Source organism: Cydia fagiglandana, chromosome 1 (genome assembly GCF_963556715.1).
Source record: "Cydia fagiglandana chromosome 1, ilCydFagi1.1, whole genome shotgun sequence".
Taxonomy (NCBI): Eukaryota; Metazoa; Arthropoda; class Insecta; order Lepidoptera; family Tortricidae; genus Cydia; species Cydia fagiglandana.
In genome coordinates, this window is record NC_085932.1 from 31,823,057 (window position 1) to 31,845,457 (window position 22,401).

At 41.9% G+C, this 22,401-nt stretch overlaps 1 protein-coding gene across 1 annotated transcript; it reads left to right on the forward strand.

Annotated features, from left to right (window-relative positions):
- Window positions 1-326: 326 nt before the first annotated feature.
- LOC134668826 (uncharacterized) lies at window positions 327-20,921 on the forward strand. The gene is made up of 8 exons (XM_063526325.1): window positions 327-338; window positions 759-950; window positions 5,596-5,707; window positions 5,795-5,898; window positions 18,266-18,460; window positions 19,670-19,787; window positions 20,362-20,474; window positions 20,644-20,921. The coding sequence occupies exons 1-8, from the start codon at window positions 327-329 to the stop codon at window positions 20,845-20,847; spliced, it is 1,050 nt and encodes a 349-aa protein (XP_063382395.1). The 3' UTR covers window positions 20,848-20,921.
- Window positions 20,922-22,401: the final 1,480 nt, after the last annotated feature.

Here is a 22,401-nt window from a genome sequence, read left to right on the forward strand (position 1 = left end):
GAGTAAGTTGTCTACACCCATATTTTTACCGTTTACAGTACTTACTCAAGGTAAAGTTTATAGCTTTGCGAAACAAGTTTTATAACTTATTTTCAATTCAAATAAATATACGCTACCAACGACTCAACAATCGTTATCAAAATTTCACTGCGTTACTATTTGCTGCATTTTTTTTGTTTTTTGGATTTTCTGTAAATGTTCATATCATAATATTATGGGTGTTATATTTTATGAATTTAGAGATGACCTTCTTTAAGTACTCTTTCATGATAAACGTTTTAATTGTTATTATTATTAGTTATTGCACTACTTTGCATATACTTAAAATGGAAACTAGAGTAAGTATCTACTTTTTGTAACTATTGCGCAAGCTTAAATTAAATTACATAACTGTTTGTTAGTTAGTTTAAGGCAAATCATGCAAGTAAGCAAGATTTGAACCAGTTTCCGATGTCCGAAGTTGAGTTTATATATTAGGCTCCTTATCGGATCGTCGTGATGAGTAGTGGATCTGGGGCCCGTTTCTCAAAAGCTTGTAACTTGTAATACAAGCGGATGTCACTTTTTGACAGCTTTTGTTAGAAAGGGACTTCCATTATTAAAAGTTACAAGTGCATCTCGCTCGTATTCGCATATTAGTGCAAGCGAGATGTATAGAAAATAATTTACGTAGACGCGAGCTAATCTGTCAATGTCAAAACTGGTGGGAGCCGTACTGTACTGCTTTATAAAAAAACTCGACGTATTACCGCCCTCAGGACGAGCGTAAGCGTTATTACTACGAGCAAAAAGTTCTGCCGGCCCTGGACGAGTGCGTGGCGGAGTGGGAGCGCTGGGGCGTGACCCTCGAACGCATGTGGCACTACTCGAATGACTTCTGGTCATACCGCGCGCTAGACAACGACGTGTACGACTGCGCCTGGGGCTGCTTCTTCCTGCGCATGGGCTGGGTGAGCGTGTTCTAGGCTCTGCGGGCACGTGTGTCTGTCGTCACGCTGGAGCGCCTGCGCCGCCGCCGCTACGTGCGTCTGGATGGGGCTGCTTCTTCCTGCGCATGGGCTGGGTGAGCGTGTTCTAGGCTCTGCGGGCACGTGTCTGTCGTCACGCTGGATCGCCTGCGCCGCCGCCGCTACGTGCGTCTGGATGGGGCTGCTTCTTCCTGCGCATGGGCTGGGTGAGCGTGTCCTAGGCTCTGCGGGCACGTGTGTCTGTCGTCACGCTGGAGCGCCTGCGCCGCCGCCGCTACGTGCGTCTGGATGGGGCTGCTTCTTCCTGCGCATGGGCTGGGTGAGCGTGTTCTAGGCTCTGCGGGCACGTGTGTCTGTCGTCACGCTGGAGCGCCTGCGCCGCCGCCGCTACGTGCGTCTGGATGGGGCTGCTTCTTCCTGCGCATGGGCTGGGTGAGCGTGTTCTAGGCTCTGCGGGCACGTGTGTCTGTCGTCACGCTGGAGCGCCTGCGCCGCCGCCTCTACGTGCGTCTGGATGGGGCTGCTTCTTCCTGCGCATGGGCTGGGTGAGCGTGTCCTAGGCTCTGCGGGCACGTGTGTCTGTCATCACGCTGGAGCGCCTGCGCCGCCGCCGCTACGTGCGTCTGGATGGGGCTGCTTCTTCCTGCGCATGGGCTGGGTGAGCGTGTGCTAGGCTCTGCGGGGCACGTGTGTCTGTCGTCACGCTGGAGCGCCTGCGCCGCCGCCGCTACGTGCGTCTGGATGGGGCTGCTTCTTCCTGCGCATGGGCTGGGTGAGCGTGTCCTAGGCTCTGCGGGCACGTGTGTCTGTCGTCACGCTGGAGCGCCTGCGCCGCCGCCGCTACGTGCGTCTGGATGGGGCTGCTTCTTCCTGCGCATGGGCTGGGTGAGCGTGTTCTAGGCTCTGCGGGCACGTGTGTCTGTCGTCACGCTGGAGCGCCTGCGCCGCCGCCGCTACGTGCGTCTGGATGGGGCTGCTTCTTCCTGCGCATGGGCTGGGTGAGCGTGTATAGGCTCTGCGGGCACGTGTGTCTGTCGTCACGCTGGAGCGCATGCGCCGCCGCCGCTACGTGCGTCTGGATGGGGCTGCTTCTTCCTGCGCATGGGCTGGGTGAGCGTGTCCTAGGCTCTGCGGGGCACGTGTGTCTGTCGTCACGCTGGAGCGCCTGCGCCGCCGCCGCTACGTGCGACTGGATGGGGCTGCTTCTTCCTGCGCATGGGCTGGGTGAGCGTGTCCTAGGCTCTGCGGGCACGTGTGTCTGTCGTCACGCTGGAGCGCCTGCGCCGCCGCCGCTACGTGCGTTAGTTCAAACCTAATCTAATCCAATTTACTAGTAGCATTTCTTTACTGTAAGGGTCGCAGTTCAAACCTAACCTAACCCACTTTACTAGTAGCATTTCGTTTCTGTAAGGGTCGCAGTTCAAACCTAACCTAACCCACTTTTCTAGTAGCATTTCTTTTCTGTAAGGGTCGCAGTTCAAACCTAACTTAACCTACTTTTCTAGTAGCATTTATTTTCTGTATGGGTCGCAGTTCAAACCTAACCTAACCCACTTTTCTAGTAGCATTTATTTTCTGTATGGGTCGCAGTTCAACCCTAACCTAACTCACTTTTCTAGTAGCATTTCTTTTCTGTAAGGGTCGTAGTTCAAACCTTACCTAACCCACTTTTATAGTAGCATTTCTTTTCTGTAAGTGTCGTAATTCAAACCTATCCTAACCCACTTTTATAGTAGCATTTATTTTCTGTAAGGGCCGCAGTTCAAACCTAACCTAACCCATTTTTCTAGTAGCATTTGGTTTTTGTAAGGGTCACAGCTCAAACCTAACCTAACCCACTTTTCTGATAGCAGTTTGGTTCTGTACGTATAAGGGTCGCAGTTCAAACCTAACCTAACCCACTTTTCTAGTAGACATGTGTAAGTAATGCTTGTAATATCACAAATGAGATATCTCTCGAACGCGTAATATGGCATTCTTCAAGACATCACGTATCACAAGAGCGCCAACGACCGGCCGAAGCGCGCGAAATGGATTAAATTCCAAATAAATTGACTCGCCGATATGAACGGTCAGTTCAAGTCTACGCACGGAGCGCGTAATGTGTAATGCCACTTGTGATAGTGTCATGTTTGTTCGCCATGCCATGCCATCATTGCTTTGTTATCTCGCTCGCACTCGCACTTAGTGCTCGCTCGCTCTCGCTCTGCGATGTTTTCGGCTATCTTCGGAACCATTCGGATAACATAACGGTGACAAAACACAACGCGTAATAAATAGATCGATCGGCGATACGGATCCGAGACTCCCTAGAATCACTAGAGTGCTGTAGATGCGCTGCGTAATGTAGGAGATAGCTATAATGTGGCCATCTCACGCGCGCCCGAGCGCTGTTTCACGTTCGGGTCATGTTTCGAGTGATGAGTGATGTGATATCTCAGTGTACCATTACGTGTTCGGAAAAGTGATGTGATATACTTTTCGAAGCACTGTTTCGCGCATGTCTATTTTCTAGTAGCATTTCGTTTCTAGCAAAATGATTATTTTGGAGTCATTTGCTTTAATAGGATAGCAAACCTAACCCACTTTTCTAGTAGCATTTCGTTTCTGTATGGGTCGCAGTTCAAACCTAACCTAACCCACTTTTCTAGTGGCATTTCATTTCTGTATGGGTCGCAGTTCAAACCTAACCTAACCTACTTTTCTAGTAGGTACCATTTCGTTTCTGTAAGGGTCGCATTGCTAACCAAACCTAACCTACTTAACTGATAGCAGTTTAACTTACTTTTCTAGTATCATTCCGTTATGAAATGGTACTAGAAAAGTTGGTTAGGCTAGGTAGGTATGTGGTGCGGAGAACGGGGGGTTGAGCGGGAGGGGCTAGTAATTTTGGCATCAGTTTACTTTATTTGGTAATATTTGTACATTTTTTGGTAATCATAGTGGTTTATTTAGGTGAAAATATCGCATTAATTTGGTCTTCAAGATTTGGTGATCATTAATGATTTTTGGTGATCATTCAATATATTTGGTACCTATTTGAATACAATTTGAAGTGCAGTCGTATTTAATTAAAACGATGGTTTTTTAGGCTTTATATTTTTAGTGTTTAGTAATTTTTTTTGGTAAGCATGATTTTTTATTTAGGGTACCAAAGTATTTTTGGTGGTCATTATATTTGTAGCCATTCTTAATGGTCATTTCTCAAAAAGTTGGCACCGCCACCTGTAAATAGGTTTATGTTAGAACATTTTTTTCATTATGTTACGTTAGTAAAAAGTCTCCCTAAGCATGTGTTAAATTTTTATATATAAAAATTATACAAATTTTTATATATAATATGTGTTAAATTTTTATATATAAAAATTATACAAATTTTTATATATAAAATTTTAACACATATTTTGAGATACTTTTTACTAGAGATGCCACGAATAGTGATTTTGGCCCATCTCTAGGCCGAATACCGAATATTCGGCATGACATGCGAACATTTTGAGTCCCAATTATTGTGAAAACTGTTCGCCAACAAAGCACAATATTTGCTAAGATTTATTTGTATGTGGAACAGAATTAATGAATGTAGTTAGAGTCAATCAAATCAGACCCATCATAAAAATAAAGTATTTTGTCATCACCAAATGCTCAAAAACGTGCCCTCGTATTTAACTAATTTCCAAGAATACATTTTAAATAGATTTTGGTTATATTTTTGTGTAATTTTTCTTTTTAGGTAGGTACAACAGATATTCCGTATTCGGCCGAATAGTAGGCAACATTCGGCCGAATACCAAATACTCGGCAAACTGGCCGAATAGGCCAAATACCGAATAGTTATTTCAGGTGAATGATGACAAGAAACTAGGTTAACGGCAACGGACACAGGTTAATGACGCCTCTCGATAACCTGTCAATATTTTCATTGAAATTTGTACTTATTTCTCGATAACCTGCTTCTACTATCGATAACCTGGAGACAAAATATCTTTCACCTGTCCTTGATATCATTCACCTAAATTTCAAACGCTTATATCTTCTAAACTAATTGGAGGAATTACTTTCCTTCCACATTTTCTAATATTTTAAGTTGCCTTTTAACGATCCCAATAATAAAAATGCGAAAATGCAAAATTTTTGAAAAACATAAATTTTAACCTGGCGGTGCCAACTTTTTGAGAAACGACCTAATCTGAAATCGACGAGCAACGAAATACCGAGATAAGGAGGAAAACAAACGCCATTGACCCACGACTGCAAAAAGCTTAAATGGAGATGGGCCGGGCATTTTGCACGCCACGCCACGGCAAAGAAAGGTGGACTAAAAGAATCTCAGCATCACAATAATTGTAAAATGAATTGTATAATTTGAATTTAATTGTATTGTATATATTACAATGTATTATTAAAGAAATAAAAGGCTTAAATAAATAAATAAATAAAAGTTCGAATCGGGCAGACCGGCTCTATTTGTTCATAGGTATCTTTTAAATATTTAAACGTAAGATTTCTCAAATCCCATAACTAAAGACATTTGGTCATTCCGAATAATAGCTTTATTATGACCAGAAAAAGTTGTGAAAGAGGTAATATATAGGTACGTATGTACCTATAGTTGTTATGGTTGCAGTTAGACGACGATATTGAGGGATTGTTCCAAGCGCCCGTGATGCTGGCACACCTGGAGAAGTATTTGGAGGCAAGCTTGGAAACCAGTCTGAAGGTCAGCCGTTGCGTATATGGTATGTAAATATAATATAAGTTAGACGACCACATAAAAATAAACACTAAACTTACTAGTATTGAACTCAAAATGATACATATTCCAGTGAATTACCCTCACGCGGAGCTGCGGACCGGCCATGTGCCGGACTGCGAGCAAGCCAAGCTCCTGAAGAACTGCCTCATCAAAGAAGAAACTCTCGGGATTACGGTAAGAGGCCTTCAATGTACGTATTATACCTATACATATAATACCTACTAGCAGCAACGAATTAAAAAAAACAACGGGTTGCACTACGTGAGTGCCGACAGAAGTGAAAACTCAATTACTAGTCCAAAATGTCTGCAGCACTATATAATAATTGACCCATCCTCCTTTCTATTGAAAAACTTTAGTTCCGAAATTGCTGGCCAGTGAGCTTAAATTTGTAGCGTTCATAGTTTAAAATTCGAATAGAAATTGTAAAGTTACCTTGCAGACCTCGCATGTAAACATATTTGGTCATGATATTTTGAGTTTTATTCACCAGTACTAGAGTTCACTTTTATTAGCGATTTCATCAAGATGAAGCTTTATTGAATTATATAACAATAATAATAATAACCCCGCGGGGGCAGCTTGTGGCGAGCTGACGGTGAGTGGCGACACCGCGGACGCGGATCCCTATTCCAGAGGGCCCTGTCATCTGGCCCGCGCCTCTGTGCTTGCCTTGATTGGCCGGCCAGAATGGAGTCGCAAGAGCGGGACCTATGCTCCAGGTTGGAAGTGTAAAATGTCATAACGCCGGCGGCCTGCTGAACGGATCACCGGGATCTGGCTACCGCAGACTCACCTCTCGACAACCTTACAGCCGCTCCGAAGTGTTGCCCTATTGTCGCACTGTGCGTGCGGCCATTGTAGGGCCCACTAAATGAGTAGGCAAGTCACCACCTGTCTTACACAATTTTGAGACTGATTGTCACGGCAGGTGTCCGCTAGTCTCTTCCATAGCCCATTATCCAGTCCATCCAACTTATGCCCATGACTTTAGTTCTCATCGCAGCACAAAAGTGATGCACTGCAATAGTCTTTGCACCTGGCGGGGGCCATCTCCGGATGTATCACATTGTGCGTACGGGCAGAGATGTACCTAACTTATTTGAAATACTTGTATTTAAAATGCAAATACAAAATGCAAAATACCTATTTTGTATTTTGTATTTAAATACCTTTTGAAGAAAGCTATTTTGTATTTTATTTGAAATAGTTTTTGGGACCTATTTTCTATTTTCAAAATACAAAATACTTTATAGTATGTAGGTAATGTAGGTAGGAGTTATAATCTCTTCGGCAACTCTCTCATTCTTTTAGCATGGAACTGTTGAATCTGTTTAGTAACGTCGCACATGACCACAAGCGTAGCGAGTGGTTAAAAAAGTGGAATATTGGGTGTTGCGAGGGTTTCAAGGCACGAGAGGAGAACAAACTTTTCTGCCGGGGTGAAACACAAACGAGACGTTTTCATCACACTAACGAGAGGCATTATACTAGGGGGTCATCCATTAATTATGTCACACGTTTAGGGGGCGGGAGGGATCAAGAAAATGTGATATGTTGTGACATAGGGGAGGGGGGAGTCACAAACATTGTGACGTCATTTTAACTTCATCACTATTCATCAGTAACCGAAAATTAATTTATATTTTTTTATTCGCTGTACATTTAAATAACTAGTGGCTCTGTGAGCTGTAGACCTCGCGAGCATATCTTCTTATTGGGCACGATGACAATATAGTAAATAATAATAAAAAAACAATACGAAAAGTTAAAAAAAAATACAAAAAGTTATATCCCAGCATATAATTACTGGGGATCGAACCCAGACCTTCTGTGCAAACAAAAAAAGCGAACGTTTGCAAATTACGCCATGATAGTTCTTACTTAAAGTGACGAAATTCGGCTACTTATTCTCGAGAAAAGACTAAATATCTAAATACCGCCTAAACCAGCGAAATTTTATTTCTGCATTTTTTGCTATTTACTCTGTAAACATGTCGCAAAAAGAAAAAACTCTTATGATATCGATACGACTATTTGTTTAGGCGCGAGGTATCACGACTCCGCCATTTTTTAAAATTTCCAAAAACTGGATTGACAAAAAAATTGTATTTGATCATAGAATCTGGTCACAAAATTTCACGAGAATCGGTTGAGAATTGTAACCTGTAGAGGAGAACATCTGGACATACAAAACTAACCTCCAAAACCAGGGAAATAAATTTTCTGAATTTTTGGCCATTTAATTTGTAAACACGTCTCAAAAAGAATACACCATTATGATACCGATACGACTATTTGTTTAAGCGCGAGCTATCACAACTTTTCCATTTTGAAAAATTTTCAAAAAAATAATGCCGAGTTAGTAGAGTGCAGTTTTCATTGAAAACAAAATGTGACGTCACACCAAGGTGGGGAGGGATTTGCAAAATGTAACCAACTGTGACAAGGAGGGGGGGAGGGGTAAAAAAACCTAGAAATTCGTGTGACGTCATTAATGGATGATCCCTAGCTGTAAAACATTACAAATTAATGCTTTAAAAGTTGGCCAAGTTGGTTGGTTGGCAAAGTTAAGCAACGTCGGGCGTGGTCAGTACTTGGATGGGTAACCATTTTTTTTGCATTTTTTTCCGTTTTTTTTTTTCATTATGGTACGGAACCCTTCGTGCGCGAGTCCGACTCGCACTTGCCCGGTTTTTTAATTCAGACTAGGTACCTATTCACTACTCAGAGACCTCAGAGTACCTTTTATCGCAAAGTATTTGTATTTTTAAAAAGTATTTTGAAAATACCTGTTTCATATTTTGTATTTAAATACAAATTCAAAAACTATTTTGTATTTTGCATTTAAAATGGTATATCAAGGAAGTATTTTGTATTTAAATACTTTTTATAAAGTATTTTTCACATACTCTGCGTACGGGGATGGTATCCGCCACGTGTATCCCTTGCTTTTAGATTAAAGTGTCTTAAGGGGCCTCTGCGCTGTTGGCTTCGGCCCCACATACGCCTCCCAAAGGTCCGGGACCCCATGGTCCCGAGATATGGAAAGACATACAAATAATAATAATAATAACCCCCCAAAGGAATCACCTTGTCGTGGTGGGCGGGCTTACGGGTTGGTGATACTATAAACAAAAGGTCAAAACACCTAGACTACACACCCCAATTTAGGGAGATACAAAAACATTCGCCAATGTCAGCTAGGCTTAATAATAAAGCCTTTTATTTCCAATAGATTACATCATATTAGGATTTCTTATATCTATTTTTTCTTATATCTACTGGGCTGTCCATTTTTGGACATAGGCCTCCTCCCTCCTGTTCCACTCGTTCCTGTCGGCGGCTACTCGAGTCCAGGTGATGCCCGCCTCGGCGACGATGTCGTCTCGCCAGCGTCGCCGCGGGCGATGCGCGGGTCGCGTGGCGCCGCGCGGGTACCAGTGCAGAATTTTCTCGCTCCATCGTCTGTCATTAGTGCGAGCCGTGTGCCCAGCCCATCGCCATTTTAATCTACAGGCCATTTTCGCTGCATCTATTATCTTTGTGCGACGGCGGATTTCCGAACTGCGTACTCTATCTGTTAACTTTAGATTTAGCATACTTCTTTCGGCTGATCTTTGAAACACTTTGAGTTTGTGCGCAAGTTCTTTAGTTAATGGCCATGTTTGGCATCCGTACAATAGAGTAGGCGTTACTACAGAGTCCATGACTTTTTTCTTTAATTTAGTGTCTAATTTAGACTTAAATATGTGTTTGTACGACCAGTACGCCTGCCAGGCTTTTTTAATTCGTCTCTCGACTTCTTGAATCGGGTCGCGTTCCTCGATAGATATATTTTGGCCAAGGTACGTGTATTCTTTAACGTATTCTATAGTTTTGGATGATATTGTCGTAGACTTAGCGTCGCCGTTGGTCATAATACATGTCTTTTCGGGGTTCATTTCTAAACCACATTTTTTACTTTCATGTTGTAAAGTTTCCAGCATGTATACGAGCTCGTCGTGGTCGTCTGTCATCAAAACTATATCATCTGCGAAGCGTAGGTGATGAAGCGGTTCTCCATTTACAGAAATACCACAATTTTGCCAGTCTAGTCTTCGAAATATGTATTCTAGGAGAGCCGTAAATAAGTTGGGTGAGATTGGGTCTCCTTGTCTTACGCCACGTTTAATTTCGAAATACTCTCCTTTCTTTTCTAATTTAATTAGAGACTTTCCCCTGCTATATATTTCTGAAAGAATATTTATATATTTGCTGTCGACGCCCTGTTCTTCGAGTGCGATCCATAGCTTTTCGTGCGAAATGGTGTCGAAAGCTTTCGTGTAGTCCACGAAAGCTATGTAGAGTCGCTTGTTGTATTCACTATACTTCTCTATTACTTGTTGTAGAGTGAAAATGTGGTCGATTGTCGAGTAGTTGCGTCTAAAACCTGCTTGCTCTACAGGTTGTTCAAAATCTAATGTTTTTCGTATTCGGTTTAAAATTACAGTCGTAAATAATTTATACGTGGATTGGAGCAGACTTATAGGGCGATAATTATTTATTTTACATGGATCTCCTTTTTTAAATATTAGTGTAATATTCGATGTTTCCCATTCTCTAGGTATTTTTTCTTGTTTAATTATTTCATTGAATAGAGCTGTCAGATGAGGAGTTAGTGGTTCTCCTATTGCCTTTAGGATGTCGTTAGTTACGCCGTCTTCGCCAGGGCTTTTCATATTTTTCAATGTGTTTATAGCATAATGTATTTCGCTTTCTAATAGCGGCGCTATATTACCTAGTCGGTATTCTTTGTCCGTCTCTCAAAGTAGAGTCTTTGTTTTCAGAGTATAGAGTTTTGTAAAATGTAGTTGCTATTCTGATTATACTGTTACGGTTTGTATGTTGTCGACCTGTATCATCGATAAGCGAGGGTATCCACATTTTGTGGTCATTTATGCGTCTGCTGCCTCGTTTAGCTGATCCTCTTTTTGAAAGCTCCTCCTCTATAATATTCAATCGATGACGGAGTCTATTTTGTTTCAGTTTGTTGCGGATTTTTGAATATAATTGCTTAAGCTTCCTTTTTTCTAGAGCCGATTTAAATGTTTGATTCTTTAATTTTGTTCTCTCAATTATTAGATTTTGTATTTTTTCTGTTATTATTGTAGTGTTTTTGTTCTAAAGATAAAGATAAAGATAAAAAATAGTTTATTCAAGTAGGCATATTACAATGCGCTTATGAACGTCAAATAAATTTACCGGCTCCAACCGTACACCTCTGCCCCGAGAAGATTTAAATCCCCCCTCAATTGGAGGAGGGTATCCCAATATGGGACCGGCAACAAACTCGGCGGGACACATCTTTTCAAAACATTATTACATCTTATAATTAACATGCATTACGAGTAATTAATACAATTTAAGTTACTATAGAATTCATGCAATTATACTCAGTGAGTACATAACTTTATAGAATTTGATATAAAAAATAAACATATATGCACATGAAATCACAAATACGTAGCTCTTTCAGAAAACAAATCAAATCTTACAAAAGGAAAAGAAAATAAAATCAATAAAAGAAATGAGAATACATATTATATGAATCTAACTGATTGTTATGAGATGCTTTCATACAATTTGATGTGCTTTCTTACCTGAGCTGAGTCACCTTTAACTCTACACATACTTAATACAATGTTTTTAATTGCTACTTGTCGTTATTACAGTTTCTGGTTTGGACCATGCATGTTTGTTCATGTTCTTTGGGGCAGTTTCAGGTGGTAGTTTTAAGGTGCAGTTTTTTATTTTGTTTTTAATCTTAGTGTAACAGTCCTGAATATTAATGTATGAAAGTGGTTCGGCGCATTCTGAATGAAAAATGTTTTTTAAGGACTCTTTTTCTATTGGATTATATTCCTTCACTTTAGCTTTAAACGCTATTCTAGATTTTTTGTCTGATTTCAATATATAGCATGTTGCTCTAAGTAGTCTATGGTCCGTCGGGTGTGAGGTATTTATAACTTCTACATTTTGTACAGTTTTAATGTTCTGTTTTCGAGTTAAAATAAAGTCGATTTCATTATGAGCTTTTTCGTTTGGCGACTTCCACGTCCAACGAAGTTTTGGGTTTTTTCTAAAATGAGTGTTCATTATGTACAGTTCATGTTCAAGACAGAAGTCAATTAGGGTTTTACCTCGGCAATTCCTTGTGCCGTATCCCCATGGCCCCATTACAGTACTGTCTTCGGAGGTAGGCATTCCAATCTTAGCATTAAAATCTCCTATGATAAACATGTTTGCGTAGGTATGCTCCATTGCGTGGCGTATGTCATTATAAAACGTCTCTAGATGTTCTTCAGGAGCTTGTTTTGTAGGGGCGTATGCTTGAATAATGCTTAGTTGGGTATTATTTATTATAAGGTCCAATCTTGCTACTCTGTCGGATATGGGTTTAAAATCAACGATGTATTGTTTTATTTCCGTTTTGATCATGAATCCCACACCGTTTCTTCCACTTTTTTTCCCTGTATATAGTAGCATGTAGTCTCTATGTTCCTGTAAATTAGTCCCTTTTATTTTTACTTCCGAAAGACCGAGTATGTGCCAATTTATATTTTTTAAAGCGTGTTCGAGTTCTTCCTGGCGACCTATTCCTAGTAGAGATCTCACGTTCAGTGTAGCAATATAGACTTACTTAGTTAGGCTTACCCTTCCCAAACTAAGATTCCAACTTTCCTATCTCTTCTTCTTTTCCCTCCCTTTTCTTTTTATTTGTCCTTCTCTAGAGTAAAAATGCAGCTTCGATCAAGAACTTTACGTCTAGGGCCGCTACCCGAGGGCAATCGTCGGGGCGCATCTGGAGCCGTTGCTGGATGCTACAGCATGCGATCCAACGGCGATGCGGAGTTGAGCAGGCGGGCTCCCATCGAAGAATCTGTTACAGCCGAAGACGGGCCGCTTCCCGAGGGCGATCGTCGGGGCGCACCTGGAGCCGCTGCTGGGTGCCACAGCATGCGATCCAGCGGCGATGTGGAGCTGAGCAGGCGGGCTTCCATCGAAGAATATACTACAGCCGACAATCATTCGATCCGTGAATCTTCCCCCACATCGTTGTGTCCCTCAATTCCTTCGTCGTCAGCATCGCTATTTTCTTCCATTCCTTCATCGCCAGCCTCTTACTTGAACATTTCAGATTCCGAAAGAACGTCAGCGTGCACATCACCTTCTATTTCTATCAATACGGCCGAGGATGTTGTGCAGGAGGCAATTACTGCCAACAGTGCCAACCAACCTGCACCCGCCACGGTTCGTCAAAATGTGCGTAAGAAATGGTCAAGAGATATGAACATCTTTATCTTGCGCACATACTTTCGAGTCACTTACCTTGAAACCGAAACAAAAAAATATTTACCACAGTTACACACCGAGTTCAACCAAAAATTCCCTACATTTCAAGTTAGCAGGCAACGGTTAGGAGACCAACGTAGGGCCATAATACGTAATAAACTACTGTCAGATAGAGACATTGCTGAAATTAAAAAACAAGCAGAGAATGACCTGAAAGACTTACATCCATCTACTCTCCAGACACAAATAGGCACACAAAACAATAGTCAGCGAATGTACTGGATCAACGAGGTTAATGAATCTATAATAAGGGAATACTATAGAATTACTCTATTAGAATCAAATATTACCGCATACAGGAAACCATTACATCAAGCTATCATCGCTAAACATCCCCAGTTATCGCATGTATCTGAGCAAAGAATAGCTGACCAGCGACGAGCTATTATCAACAATAAATATTTAAATGAAGAAAGACTCCAGGAGATAAGACTTGAAATTTCGCGCGACCTAAACTTAGGGAATAATCATAATAGTAACGATGTTTTTCCTCTATCCGAAATCACCCCAACTAACACAACTGAAGAACTGTCAACTCACATTATAGACGGGTCTAACGCGAATTATATTCAATTACCTTTATTTACCGACGTTTCGACACAGGTTTCACTGGTCGTGGTCGCGGCTGACTGATTGTCCCAGCAAAATGTCAAAACAGAGATTTGTGCATCTACCCGACGAAAAGTGTATGGAAAAGTTTGGGGTAGACATCACATTTTCAAACCACCCACCACACATAATGTTAATTATTGTCAATAGTCCGACACGCAACACTCACAATATCCACGCACTCGTCCGAAGATAGATCCTTTGGCTTTAGCTTCTGTATCACTGGTTCCCAAGTTGGCGATAAGTTGAAACCATCCTCCCTATTAAAATTCCTGGGGTGTTTCTTGATTTCAATTGCTTCTCGCACAACTCGAGGATAATAATGGCGTTCAGTGGAGACGACTTTTGGTCTATGCAACTCAATCCACCCAAATCCAATCCAATTTCGCGTTAGACCCGTCTATAATGTGAGTTAATATGTATTCAAAACGCGAAAGTTTAAAATATTATGAAGAACTGTCTACAGATACACCTAGCCTTAGTAGTAATGAAAGCCCACCTAGTCTATCCAACATTGAAATCCCCGGTACAATTGAAATAGGAACAGACAACAGTACAGTATTCTCTCCCATTAAAAATACAGCAAGAGATCGAACAAGCCTTCTTACTTGCTAAAGAAAAATTTCAAAATTCTGACCCGACTTCTAGACCCAGCATACCTAAACAAAAGTCATCAAGAAAGCTGGCCTCTATCGTTCATTTTATAAATTGTTCAATACTTCCGAAATACCTACACCAGGATTCAAATTTTGAAAATACTCAAACCACTCTCTACTGTGCTGCCTTCGTTGCGACCATCCAAAACGGTTTTAATATTGCTGAGACACGTAATGACCGCAGACATTATAATAAAATCCCCGAGTGGCAAAAGAGATTGCAAGATAGAATTACAGATTTACGAGCTAAAATTGGTAGATTAACAGAGTTTATTAATGGCAACTCTAGCCCGAGACTTGCAAACCATATTGAAGCAATTAAACGACAGTATAAACTACATTCGCGACACGAACACGAAAACACACATATGACTCATTTTACACTTACTTTCATCCGATCTTGCTCAAACACGTTAACGATTTTATACATGCCCCGGACACACTCCCGCTCTATATTACACAGGGAACTACATATATGCTCCTTAAAGACAAAACCGACAGAAAGAACCCTGCTAAATACAGACCTATAACCTGTCTACAGAACATTTATAAAATAATCACATCGTGTATTAGCAAACTGATATATAGGCATATTGATACGCAAAATATACTAGCTGAGCAGCAAAAGGGGTGCCGTCAGAACAGCAAAGGATGTAAGGAACAATTGACCATAGATGCCGTTATTTCCAAGTACGCTCTCAGTAACAAAAATGATATTTATACTATGTATATTGACTATAAAAAAGCATTCGACTCTGTACCCCACACATGGCTAATTCACACCCTTAAGCATTATAAGATACACCACACTATCATAGATTTTTTACAAAACATAATGTTACGCTGGTCAACCAATCTCAAAATATTTAACAACACAACACATATAGAAACGGAACCTATCCACATCCGCAGAGGCATATTCCAAGGAGATGCCCTTAGTCCGCTCTGGTTTTGCCTGGCCCTCAATCCACTCTCTAATTTACTGAATAATAGCGAATCTGGATTTAAACTAAATTACGAAGGTACATCACACAGGATATCACACCTAATGTATATGGACGACATTAAGCTGTATAGATAATATGTATAAACTAGCAGATATTACACAAGCATTCTCGGCCGATATACACATGGAATTCGGAATTGACAAATGCAAAATTCAATCAATTCATAACGGGAAAATAGAACGCAATTGTTATATCCTGACCTCTGGAGAACAAATAGAACCCGTTGACGAAGAAACTGGCTACAAGTACTTGGGATATCAACAATCACAGCAGATCCATCATAAAATAACTAAAATTACACTAAAACAGAAATTCACAGCTAGGCTCCATAAAATTTTAAACACTCACCTGAACGCTCGTAACACAATTAAGGCAATAAACACTTACGCAGTTCCCATATTGACTTACTCCTTTGGTATTATACAATGGTCCCAAACAGATCTATGCAACCTCCAAAGAACGATAAATACCTTAATGACAAAATACCGTAAGCACCACCCACGAAGCTGTAGTCAGAGGCTGACTTTACCGAAAATAGAAGGTGGAAGGGGATTAATAGACATCAGGAATCTTCACAACAGACAGGTAAGATCACTAAGAAAGTTTTTTCATGACCAATCTTCGCACTCTCATATACACCAGACCATTGTTACCGCCGATAGAAAATTCACCCCGCTTAACTTGAATGATCGTGCACAGCAAAAAAGTGAAGTAAGTACAGAGCCCCAACAAAAACTTCAGGCGTGGATACAAAAGTCACTGCACGGTAGACACCGACTCGACCTGATCAACCCAAGCATCGATAAGGCGGCTTCCAACATGTGGCTAAAGAGAGGTGAGTTGTTCCCTGAAACAGAAGGATTCATGATAGCCATACAAGATCAAATAATGGACACCCGCAACTATAGAAAATACATCATCCGTGACCACAACCTAACTACAGACCTATGCCGATGCTGCCACGCTGCCTCGGAGACTATACAACACATTACAGGAGCATGCCGATCTATAACCCAGACTGATTATAAACACCGACATGATCAGGTTGCGGCCATTATACACCAATACCTCGCTTTCAAATACCACCTGATCAATAATAGAACTCCTTATTACAAATATATTCCACAGATTGTCTTAGAGTCCACCGATTTCAAATTATACTGGGATAGAACTATCATTACCGACAAAACCGTACTTTATAATAGACCTGATATTACACTCCATGACAAAGCTGCAAAAACCGTATATCTGATCGACGTAGCCATACCTAATACCCACAATCTTGCGTCTACACACACTGAAAAAATAAGTAAATACACCGATTTGTCCATTGAGATTAAAACTCAATGGCGCGTAAATACCGTGAAAACCATCCCAATCATAATTTCATCTACAGGTGTTATCCCCCGTACTCTTCATACCAGCCTCAAAACACTTGATATTCACCCACTTACATATATCCTCCTACAAAAAGCTGTTATTATGAACACCTGCAGAATAGTGCGCAAATTTCTAGCTCTCGAACAGTAGGAACTACCATATCCTTCCATACTCGTTTGGCCAAAAGCCCGCGAATATGGAAGTAAAATTTCCTCCACCAGGAGAGAGAAATAAAGAAATAAAAAATAAATAATAATAATAAGCCCGCAGGGCAGCTTGTGGCGAGCTGTTGGGGAGTAACGACCCCACGGACCCGAGTGCTCCCGAGAGTCGGTCAGGGTCTCCGTCTCCGGCGTGTCTTCGTCAGTCGGAGTGGACCCCAAGGAGACCCGCAGGACTCTCAGCTCTAGCTTGCCTTCATTGGCCGTCCAGAGAGGAGTCGCTAGAGCTATATGCTCCAGGGGTGGAAGTGAAAGATGCATAAGACGCGAGTTGGCACAGTGGCTGGTAACAGCCACTGGATAGAAAGCGGCGCACATCTATCGACACCCCTGAGCCGCTCACACCGATGTTGCTCCTGGTCGTCTTTACGACGACAGTTTCAGGGGCCCATCTAGTCAGTGGCGAGTCACCGCCTGCCTCGATGACAGTTTCAACATTGTTATGGCAGGTATCCGGACCTCTTTTACAATAGCCCAGTCTCATTGTCCACCCAAACATCAATCCATAAACCAGTATACTGTTCACTTTTTCTACAATAGTTCCAATGCCTGCTGCGACCGGTTCATGGGTGTCTATTGTTGCGCCTGTGAACGGGTTCCAGCAGGCGTTCTACATGACATTAAAACTCTCCAAAGGGCCTCTACGTGTCCAGTTCTAAATAATTGACCTGATTATGATACGTTATGACTAAAGTTCTTTGGTGAATAACATTGTCCGTCACACATGACGCCAGCGTTACGTTACGCGTTACACTGAATCGAGTTTATCATTTTTTCCCCACCTCAAAAAGTGCTCAGCGCCGCTAAAGAAGTTTTCACTTCAAATATAAAGATATCTTATTGATACGGTTTAACACCCCCTGGCACTGACTAAAATAACCGACTTGGTTTCACATAACATCTCAAAACTTTTTTGTAGTAGAAGAATTGCATTGCGAGACTTGCATCTTTTTACATGTAATGTTTTTGATGGGATCTCATCCCTTTTTGTAGGTAGTTAGTCCTTCTTTTCGGGTACCACTTCTTGTACGTCAGCTACCACTTTTATCAAAGCTCATATTCATACCCATCCCGCACTCATAATTATGCCATATTCATATACTTACCATACTCATAGCCATACCTACTCGTAGTATACACATATAATAACTACATATACACATTTTCATACTCACATCGTACATCACAGACCTTTACTTTACCTACTATTTGTTGGAACTACAACTGTAACTTTGTAATCTGCCATGGGGGCTTATTATTATTAATTGGTCAGCACGAGAACAAGTTGCGGTTGGTCGAGCTGCTGCGCAGCTGGCTGGGTTTCTGCGCCGACGACGAAGGGCTGCCGCTGGCCGAGGTGCTGGCCCGCGCCGCGCGCCCGCCGCGCCCCTCGCCGCCGCGCGGCCAGCCCGTGCCGCCCGCGCTACAAGGCTGCGCCTGGCGCTGCCTCTTCTACGATATGGGCTGGGTAACAATAACAACTACCTACACTACCTGAACATGGATCACATCACATGCCTCACCCCGGTAATCGATCCAACTTTCGTATTGATCCTAACTCGTCAAAAATATATCATCGTAATAATATTAATAATAGCCCCGCAGGGCAGCTTGTGGCGAGCTGTTGGGGAGTAACGACCCCACGGACCCGAGTGCTCCCGAGAGTCGGTCAGGGTCTCTGTCTCCGGCGTGTCATCGTCGGTCGGAGTGGACCCCAAGGGGACCCGCAGGACTCTCAGCTCTGGGTTGCCTTCATTGGCCGTCCAGAGAGGAGTCGCTAGAGCTATATGCTCCAGGGGTGGAAGTGAAAGATGCATAAGACGCGAGTTGGCACAGTGGCTGTTAACAGTCACTGGGTAGAAAGCGGCGCACACCTCTCGACACCCCTGAGCCGCTCACACCGATGTTGCTCTTGGTCGTCTTCGCGACGGCAGTTTCAGGGGCCCATCTAGTCAGCGGCGAGTCACCGCCTGCCTCGATAACGTGTGTTAGCATTGTTATGGCAGGTGTCCGAACTCTTTACAATAGCCCAGTCTCATTGTCCACCCAAACTTCAATCCATAGACCGGTATACTATTCACTTTTGCTACAATAATCCCAATGCCTGCTGAGACCGGTTCATGGGTGTCTATTGTTGCATCTGTGAACGGGTTCCAGCAAGCGTTCTACATGACATTAAAGCTCTCCAAGGGGCCTCTACGTGTTGGATCTGTGTCCCCACGCAAGCCTATCAAAAAACCGGGATTATAGGCCCGTGATATCGAAGGAGATACAAATATTAATAATAGAATAGGTATTAACATACATTTTACTCGTATGTTTTAGCTGGCGCGTCGCCGTCGACTAAAGTTTTATTGGCTCACATGCCTAACTACCCATGTGATATATGCCCAGTATTAACTGAAAATAATTTAATTTGTTCTAATAGGTACTTCTAATGGACCTAGTACTCGTATTATTGACCGAAGCGTAGCGAAGATCTATTTTGCTTCTGTATGTCCGGATCTTCTCCTCTACAGGTCACAATTCTCAACCGTTCCCCACTCACTGTTCGTTACGTTACTGTATAAGCATGTACCCAACGTAATTAGGCAGTCTTATAATAAACGTCGTACCGACAATAACTTGTGTTTGGCTTACACATCTCCCACATCACATACTAGTTTGACGTTTTCAGATGAATGATGTAGACGGAGAGTTCCTTTTGCCCGTCGTGAACGAGACGATAAGGATGTATTACTACAAAACTGATTTAATACCGCAACTAAAGGAGGAATCTACTAAATGCGTCCAGAGTATGTCATTCACTATTCAGAATAAAATTGCCTCGCGATATCGAAGTGCATGCGCTGCGCAAACGGAACGTTGCCGTTGCAGAGCTCATGCAGTTTGTAATGGTTTAAACAGCCCGTGGCCATTTGAGCCTTTTTTTAGGGGACATCTCACACAGAGCAATCTAGCCCCAAAGACCCTAAACTAAGCAAAGCTTGTGCAATGGGTACTAGGCGACGATATACATATTTATACAGGTAAATACATATATTACAACCATGATTCAGGAACAAATATCTGTGTTATCACACAAATAAACGCCCTTACCAGGATTCGAACCCAGGACCATCGGCTTCGCAGGCAGGGTCACTACCTACCCAACCCACCCACTAGACCAGACCGGTCGTCGCCAGTTTTGTCTTTATACCTGATATGTTACACTCATTAGATTCAGATTATTCAAAATGAAGGTAATAATAGGTTTGTATTGGAGTCTAGTCGGTAGGTAAACTAACTTTTCCAACCATCATCATTGCAGGTTTACAAAAACAAAGGGCAGATCGCGTCTCGTATAAATAAGCTCTTGTATGTTTGCAGCCGCGAACCGTTTCCCCGAGAACGATGAGGTGATGGAGTTGCGGCCGCGCGGCTGCGACCGCTCGCAGCTCTACGTCGACTGCCTCGTCAACAACTTCTTCAAGAACCTCACAGTTAAGAACCCTTCATACTGGCTGTGGCATACATACCGATACACGCACACCAACTAACACCATAAACTTACACTATAGGTACTTTACAAACTGAACTGACCAATGTAAAACAATTCGCACCCAGTTTTACAAATGGCGGTTAACTAAGTAATCTGTTTTGCCTTGACAGTCGCCTTGGTTCACCGATGAAGAGAGGAGCATCAGGGTCGGTAGCCAGAGCTCTAGTCCCACCAGCCCCCGTCCTCGCTCGCGCCCCCCTCCCCCGCAGCCGCACCTCGTGCGCACGCGCCTGTCAGCGCGCGTCGCGCCACTGCCGCTCGCGCCCTCTGACTCCGTCGTTGTCAAACTCAAGGTGACGGAGACAGACAAATGAGCGTAGTGGCTTAGGTAGATTATGGTTTTTTCTAAATGTGTTAGAAAAATTACGTAATAGTAAGCCAAGATACTCAATAAACTTTTAATAATTACAAACTCTTTATTTTTTACAACCTAAGCCGCGTTTTATAAAAAGCTTATAACATGGTGTTTTCTATTAATAATAAGGAGCAAACAGCGATTAGATACCTACAGGTTAAAATTCGATCATAGTTCGTACCTGTTCGAGTTGAGCCAGATTGCAACTGTGTCTCTAGACCGCTTGCCTGCCGTATTCGAACTTCAAGATATTCACAAGAGACGACACGTACTAGATCCATTCTAGATACGTTATAGTTTAGATATCAACTACTTATTCTCTTTTGCAGCGCAATTCGGGCAACCAATGTCACTTTTATGCTAGATAGAGTAAGATATCTATTAGATGTGAATTGGATCTCTAAGTCATATCCGTGGAAATCGTTCACGGGTATCACCAGGCTCCAATTTCACCACGGCTACAATTGTCAGAGACATATGTCGAGCGACAATTGTCAAGCGACAGGTGATATATTATAAAATATTTTCAATAGAAATACTTACAAAACATGACAGGCATTTTGCTACAATTGTATGTATTACAATTTTTATGTTGTAAAACAAGAATTATTTTTTCTAGTCGACATATTTGTAGAATTGTCGGTGAAGCTTGACAGGAAATGAGTTATATGTCGGAATTTCATTATAATTGTAGTGTTTCTTGTAACAATTGCCATAAACTTAGCAAGAGAAATATCTGTTTTTTTCCGATATAATAAAGTTTTTTTTTTAATAATTCAATGATGGTGGCAAACAGGAATACGGCCCGCCCGATGGTAAGCGGTAACCGTAGCCCATGGATGCATGTGACGTCAGCAACAGTGATGTTTTACAATTGTCGCACCTGTCACCCTTGTGAAATTGGGGCCAGAATCGCGCAAATGTCAAATTTGACAGGTTAAACATATCGTTATCGTATCTTGGTGATGTCTAAAAGATATCTAATAGATATCTATTTCAAAATCCGAATCGGGCCCTGCAATTGGTTGCACAGCGACTCCGCTGATGACGGGCTCCGACGCAACAGGACGGGAATAGTTGTTTGTTTTACAAGGGGGCAAAGTTGTCGTTTAACCGCTCGTGCTAATATTACCAGCGTAGCGAGTGCTTCGAAAAATGGAATCTTGAGCGTTGCGAGGGTTTCAAAGCACGAGGGTTAATATAAACAAAATTTGCCCCCGAGTGAAACCCAAAATTTTTCACCACACCAAACCGAAGCAAATATTAAATGTAAAATATTACTTAAAATCAAACCAAATCCAATCCAAATGAATGTTATTAAATGTTTATCATCCACAATCATCATTTAAAAGTCAATTCTACCAGCAGACAACAGAAAACAACTCAAAATTTGCATTTAATCAAATGCCTCACATGTGAATAAAATGCAACTTTGCTATCAGTTTTTGAAGTGTAAGACTTTCCGAGCTGGTGTGGTGAAAACATCTTTTTTTTTTTTTTTTTTAATTTATTT